Raw genomic sequence first — 7259 nt, 5'->3', positions numbered from 1 at the left:
TTGTGTATCTTGCCATCGTAAATGAAACTCATTATTTAACATTCTATATCCACAAATTCTCTTTGGAACAGTCTCTCTGTGCATATTCACCAGGCAAGTTCTCTGTTGAAAACTCATGTTTAAAGCTGGTATTTGTTTAATCTGCTTATTTTTAATTGTATCTTTCTCTCTCTTTTCTCACACGCTTAGAGGCTTTTCGCATTAGGCGCTTTACAAATGTCTTATTATTATCATTATTAATTACAATCCGTGGCGGTAATCTGCCGTCTCTAAAGTATTTACAAGTCCAGATAGGTAGTCGTCACACCGTCTGATGCTACTTTCCGTTTGGGATACATGTAAGTAAAGGCAGTTTTGGTTTGCTCGTATGTATACATCTCGGCTCTTCTCATCCTAAATCCTCGGTTAACACCTTCTCCCGCTTTCTGTGACTCGAGTACGTCCATGTATCGCTGCTTGGTGATGTCATTCCCAAGTTTGTTAAGTCCCTTGCAGCTGATTTTGTTCTTAGCACCGAAGCAGTAGTAAGTTTTGCTACAAAGGGCTACTATACCGTCCCCTTCCCACTCAACTTTAAAGAGTCCCGGAGTTCTCTTATCGTAAGAACGATGTTCAGCAGTATCTTCTCGAGGAAACCATTGGTGTTTCTCCTCCAGGTATTGCTGCTTTATGTCTGGCTTGATGACATCGTCCAGGTTTTTCCCCGAGATGGCGAGATATGCCGAATCCGTGTCCATCTCGCACATCTGGAAGTTTGAGGGGTCGATGAAATTGAGAAGAAAGTCGTAATAGAATTCAAGCATCCGCAATTTTGCATACTGATAAACGAAAAAGCCAATCTGTAGGGGGAGGTTGAATCGAATTACTTTCTTTGTCATGTCGCATTCATACAACCCGTCGTCAAGAGAATGGAGCGCACGGAAATGAGAATTGTTAACGTACCGAGGAGCATCGGCATCGGTACAGACTCGGACGTTCATGTGGCGCTCCTGGTCGGTGACTGTCTTACCATACGCAGAGTTGCCAAGAAGCTTCATGGTATCGGCCAAGATAGATTTTGTCGGGTCACGATCACCGGCTCTTCTTGCATTACTGACATCATTACCGAACGATTCAAAACATGGACTTTTAGCGTACTGAATGACTTCGTAGATGTGTAGGACTTCTAATCCGTGATTGATGTACCACTGAAGGAGGGGTGTAGTGAGCAAGATGCGCTCACCGAACATGCTACCAATGAGAGTGCGACGTGGCTGCCTCATGACACCTTCTCGCTCAGCGTAGTCCCGCATGTGATCTCCAATATCCTCACGACTGACGTTAGTGTTCTCAAAGACGGGTGGCATTTCTGCAAAGTGTGCTCTCAATGCAGAAGGGACTCTGAAGTCGCACTCCACCATACCAAACATGGATCGGTCCACCACACAAGCCAATACCTCCTGTTGAGTCATTGTTTTCTTGTTGAAGTGCGGCAGTCGGATGGTCTGTAAGAAACCTCTCACGGTCTGGTCAGTCTTCTGTATTTCGCCCCAGTCACACTCCCACAGCTCTATCAGCTTGTAACCTTGCTGCCGTATGTATGCAGATGTATCTTCCGTTTGGCACCTCAGTTCGTCTCTACTCGCTTGTCTGACTTTATTAAACTCGTTAGGGTTCAGATGACAGGGATGTCCGTGCCAGTAGCAACCGTGGAACTGGTAAACAGTGTTGGTCTCTTTGCAGTAACCATCCACCGGGATCATTCGACCACCCACACGTTTCTCTTTGCTGTTAAACTGGTGTCGAACATGAATAGCCTGCGAGAACGCAAGCCAGTCCAACCATTCTGATGCCATGACACCGAACTTGTGACTTCTCGCCGGCTTAAACTCCCGTTCGGCATTCCTCTTTATGAAAGTCCCGATCGGCATATCTTGCATAATTGACCAGAGATACAATGCGTTGGCGTCGAAACCCACGATGTTTTCACACAGTTTAGGCCCTCCTCGAATGGCTGTCTTCCCCTTTTCGTGATAACGATGGAAGACGATAGACGGTCCTCCTACGATGTTCTCTTTAATTTTGTAGAACAGATCCTTATTGGCCTCGTCGATGAGGCTGAAGAAGACATCCTTCGGTAGTGTGAGGAACAGATACTGTAGTTAAAGACCCGGTACAGAAATGGCGGACTTGAACATATCCATATTTCGATCTCTGTAAAAGGTGAACATCTTCTCAAGGGCTTCAAGAAAGGGGACGACGTCAAGATTGTTGTACCATACAAGAAATTCCCGTACCGTGGTCATGCCCTGCGTCTTCCAGACCAGTTGACAAAACTCATACTCCTCCTGAGAAATATTGGACCCCTTTAGCTTACTGTAAAACGCTTGGTGAGGTGGTAGTTCTTCAAAATCAAGCTTATGCAGGTCATCTACCCATTCATAGGGGAAGAAACCCTTGGTTGTTTCGCACTTGTACGCCTTTAGAAATTTGGAGTAGCTATAGCCGGGTGCCAAGTAGTTCGTTATGTCTAAGAATTTCAACTTCTCTGTTTTCAGGGCCATGTAGGTGCTGGTTCGTTTGATGATAAACTTCAAAGGGTCAGTCTCTTGTAGAACTGGATAGAGATACCTCTTGATGACGTTGATGTCGTACTTTCCCGAGTTGAAACCAAGCACCGGTAACTCTTTGAGGTACTCGTCCAGCTGCTGTTTGACCTTTTTGGTGTGGTTGTACTTTCTGCGCTCTTCCACGTTGTCCGTCATTGAATCCACCAGCTCGTCTAACTCTTCGAAAACACCTTGAAATTGGCCCAAAAGTGTAGTGTACGCAGTTTGACTTATGGTATGTATGTAGTCTACCATGCCCGAAACCAGTTGAGCCGGACTACCGTCACTCACAAAGCATTGTGGTGGCTCGTGACCTGGAACATTACTAGCTACACTGACACTCAGGAGATCGTGTTGAGCTTCCCATCTAAGTTTCGTCTCTTTGTGTTCATCATCGGTCTGTGGTAGTTTGTGAAAGTAGGTTTCAAAATCGTAAGTTGCTCTGTACGGATAGTACTTCATGTTATCGTCAACCTCAACCCCTAACTCAGACAATTTATCAAAGACTGTTAACGGAAGCTGGTAAGCCCCTCCACTGAACCGATGTTTGACGTTGGTATCGCAGGTCGGTTCGTGACGCACTAAATCAGTTGATCGAGTGAAAACTGTGCAACACTTGGAACAGGCGTAGGATTGGCTGAACTTCTCAATTTTGTGGATATAGGAAAAGTGTCTTCCCCATAAATTCAGGTCAAGTTTGTCTGCATAGTCGTGATGGGAACGCCTGACTAATTCCGCTTTAATTTCACTGTTGGTAATTGCCACATTCTCGTCCTGCTCAGTATCAACCTCCATAGTGTCAATCGTTTCGTCTTCGTCGCCGTCGTCTACTGGTAGCAGCATGTACACGTGTACTCTTACTTTGAAGAGTTCCTCAGCTATAGAGAGCTCGTCTAAGGTGATTCCGTCCAAGTGCTTTTTTCCTGTGTGTTTGCGAAATGTTTCAGCCAGTTGACGGGTAGCTTTTTCATTGGCGTTCTTGTTGTTTCCTCTGTGCACGGCCAGACATCGAAAGAAACACAGGCTGTCATCATATCTTTCACCGGTGTTTTTGTTTGTAACCAGATTCCACAGGCCGTCATTGTCACCGACGTAGGGTGGTAGTTTCTCGATGGGTGAACCGATTGCAAATTTTCTTAATTTGTTGACATAGACGGTCATATTCGTTGTGGCCGCCACCGTCCATTTTGTATCTGGGCGGCGATGAAAACCAATCTTCAACACGTCCACCTCGCGGACTCGCTCCATCAGCCGACTCATGTCCACTTGGGAAGCGACTGTCTCTGGAGAGGGAAACACCCGCCCGTTGTTCTGACTTGAGTGAAAATAGCGGTATTCTCCCGTCTCCGAATGGCGTAGGACGAAACCGAAGGAGATGTTTATTTTAACCCTACATCTGAGGCGGTGAAATAGTGTCATGAGTGCCTCGTCAACAGTTTCGATGTAGCGTCCGACAAGTCTAAAGTTGTACACATCTTGAACTTGGCGCTGAATGCAGTGATGGGTGCGGATGGCTCCCCAGTTCTTACGGAGAGTGTTGATTATGGCTTCGGGTTGGAGATCGAAAACATCACCGTCTGTCATTGTAGGACACGATGTGGGGTCTTCTTGTAGCGGTGGTTGTTGCTGAGGAATGAATTGGTCGACGGTTGGTAAGTCCAGCACCGAAGCTGTAGTGCCCACGTTTCCTCCGTGAATTGTCCTGACGTGGGTGTTCTTGTTATCCACACGACTAAAATGTTTTCGGCACACCGGGCACTCGAGCTTCTTTGACCCATGTTCAAATTGTTGGGGCTGCTCTTCATCTATATTGAGATTACCTTTATCCCATTCGTCCACCATCTCGTCCGAGGGTTCGTAGCTTTGTTTGGGTGGTACTGGAGAAGATGGGTAGTCATCGATGTGATCATTCATCAAGTGGCTCAGCATACGATTAACGCTTGGGAAAATCGTGCCGCACGCCGGGCACGGAGCCGTCTTTGTTGCTGAAGTAGTTGCACTGATGTTTCTAGGTGGTGGATTATCAGAGAGAGGTGGTTCCGGGACCGGAACGAGTGGAATAGTATGGGCTAGGTTCTGATTATCAGCCAATTCGTTCCCATTTGCGGCAGGATTGTCTGTCAGAGATAGGGATGGTGCTGGAGAATGGTTGGAGTGGTTTTTACGATGGCGTTTCATACTATCAGGACGAGCGAATACCTTCCCGCAGATTGGGCAGGATGCATTAGTCAAAGTCTTCTTGTGCATCCTTCGGTGTCGACTGAGGTTTGTTAGGTGACGGAATGACTCTCCACACGTGGAACATTTAAACCGTTCTTGGACCCGTCTGCTAGCCGGATCATCTGTCTTGTGAAGTCTTGCTTTCGCATTCAGGTCTTGGGGTATGTCAACATCCTACAAATAGGGACGATAAAAACAGATAGTGGTTATGTTTTGTTATACGAGTTCTTGTTGGTACAATTTTAGACATGCACACACACACACACACACACACACCGACAATGTAGGCATAATGTTGCTATAACTTACCATTGTAGTACTATCAATGTCTTCTCGACTGCCCTCATTCTGTTCAGGGGATAGACCTCCAGTCAACGACAGAGCTAGATTCATGGTGCCAGTAGAACTTAACTATTGGTACAGGCCCTCTTGTGATATCTGTTCAAGTAGATGGTACGATCTGATTAATAACACTATGATATGGTGTTCGGATGTGAACTGTTAAGACTAGCTTATAGAGCACGATGTGACACCAACCAGCTCTGATGCACAGTGATCCACAAGGATCGTAAATCCACGTTTTATATAGACACCACCTTGGAACTACTTTAAAGTGATTGGTTATGGTTAACTTTTGAGCCGCAATAAATATGACTCCGCCAGACAGTGATCCGGAACTATTTTCAAAACAGATTTCCGGTAGCTCTAATTAAAATAACCAAACCCTCTATATTGAGTATGGATGACAAGGAGTTATCGGTAATCCAATAAATATGTATATATATATTTTTAGTAACCAACAACAACAGCAACAACGACAACAGCAAAAAAAAAAAAAAAAAAAAAAAAAAAAAAATAAATAAAAAAAATAGCTATAAAATACATGAAGTTCTGCTCCGGGTTTGATCCGTTTGGTTATTTTCTTCTTCTTTTTCTGAGGAATTGCCACTTCTACATCACGGACTCGACTGGTTGTTAAATATCACACACAAGCATAACACTATAGTTATATTATTTCTTACTTCAGAAGTGGTATGAAGTATTATTAATTTAGATAAACCGGTTTTACATAAAGATAAATGACTCACACATTTCCAAGCTTCTGAAATTTTTAAACGACACTATAACGACGTTTCGTCAATATGAAAATTGAGTGACGAAGTCGGCTTATTCAAGTTTGACAAATTAAACTGTCTGGTTTAGGTCACAACATATATATATATATATATATATATATCAAATAATAAACCACAAGGGAAACTGACTGGGTACATTTTTAAAAGATTTTTTAGGATTGAACAAAGAAAAATTGACTAGAGCGGGATTTGAACCAACGACCTCCGGTTTAACGTGCCGGCGCTCTACCAACTGAGCTATCTAGCCCTATGTTGGTGGTCTCCCAATTTTGTCAATATCTTTGTTCGGGGGTGCCTGTCAGAAGCCATTAAACCGCAAACTGCCGTGTAGCCAGGGATCACACCCGGGTAACGATACAACCTGGGAAGCGGCAGACAGGGGATCACCTTAAGGGGATGCGACTTTTTATATCAGATATCAAATAATAAACCACAAGGGAAACTGACTGGGTACATTTTTAAATGATTTTTTAGGATTGAACAAAGAAAAATTGACTAGAGCGGGATTTGAACCAACGACCTCCGGTTTAACGTGCCGGCGCTCTACCAACTGAGCTATCTAGCCCTATGTTGGTGGTCTCCCAATTTTGTCAATATCTTTGTTCGGGGGTGCCTGTCAGAAGCCATTAAACCGCAAACTGCCGTGTAGCCAGGGATCACACCCGGGTAACGATACAACCTGGGAAGCGGCAGACAGGGGATCACCTTAAGGGGATGCGACTTTTTATATCAGATATCAAATAATAAACCACATTATTATATATATATATATGTGGGTTGTTTTTTTACAAAGAAAAATAAAACCGCAAGTATATGCAAACAAAATAAACAAATAAAGAATGCATTCAAAATCCTTATTATTTTCACCGAACATTTGGCTATAAATATATATAATTATTTTTTTTTTTTTTGATGTAGCCTTCAATAATTATTCTTGTATTGATTTTTTTTAGGGCTGGCTGTATTTGTTATTTTAACTTCACAACAAATTAAGTAAGTTTAGCAATGACATTGTAACGAACTATGTGTAACTGTTTATTGTTTAATGCTCTATTTGATACCAACTGTCTAATAGGAACGTTCTTTAATAGCAAAAACGACTTAAGCTAGTTTGGCAGCTCGTGTCCGAGTGGCGGCTGGTTTTCCATGTCTAATTTTCGCGTAAATCAATCACCATAATCCATTATTTGACTATACTCATTTGTATTATTGATAATATACGTGGTCCATGCCTTGTGATATGGTTTAGACGGACATAAAGGACTCACAACAACCAATGTACAACACTTGGATAAATTGAATTGATTATTGAAAA

The 7259-nt window shown here is 43.3% G+C and overlaps 1 protein-coding gene across 1 annotated transcript; it reads right to left on the bottom strand.

Moving 5' to 3' along the window:
• Positions 1–278: 278 nt before the first annotated feature.
• Positions 279–5201, bottom strand: LOC139937221 (uncharacterized). The gene is given in 2 exon segments (XM_071932300.1): positions 279–4982; positions 5118–5201. Coding segments are annotated over 2 exon segments (4788 nt in total).
• Positions 5202–7259: the final 2058 nt, after the last annotated feature.

Source organism: Asterias amurensis, chromosome 5 (assembly GCF_032118995.1).
Source record: "Asterias amurensis chromosome 5, ASM3211899v1".
NCBI lineage: Eukaryota > Metazoa > Echinodermata > Asteroidea > Forcipulatida > Asteriidae > Asterias > Asterias amurensis.
Note: the sequence above shows the minus strand (reverse complement) of the source record. Positions and strands in the feature narration are given on the sequence as shown.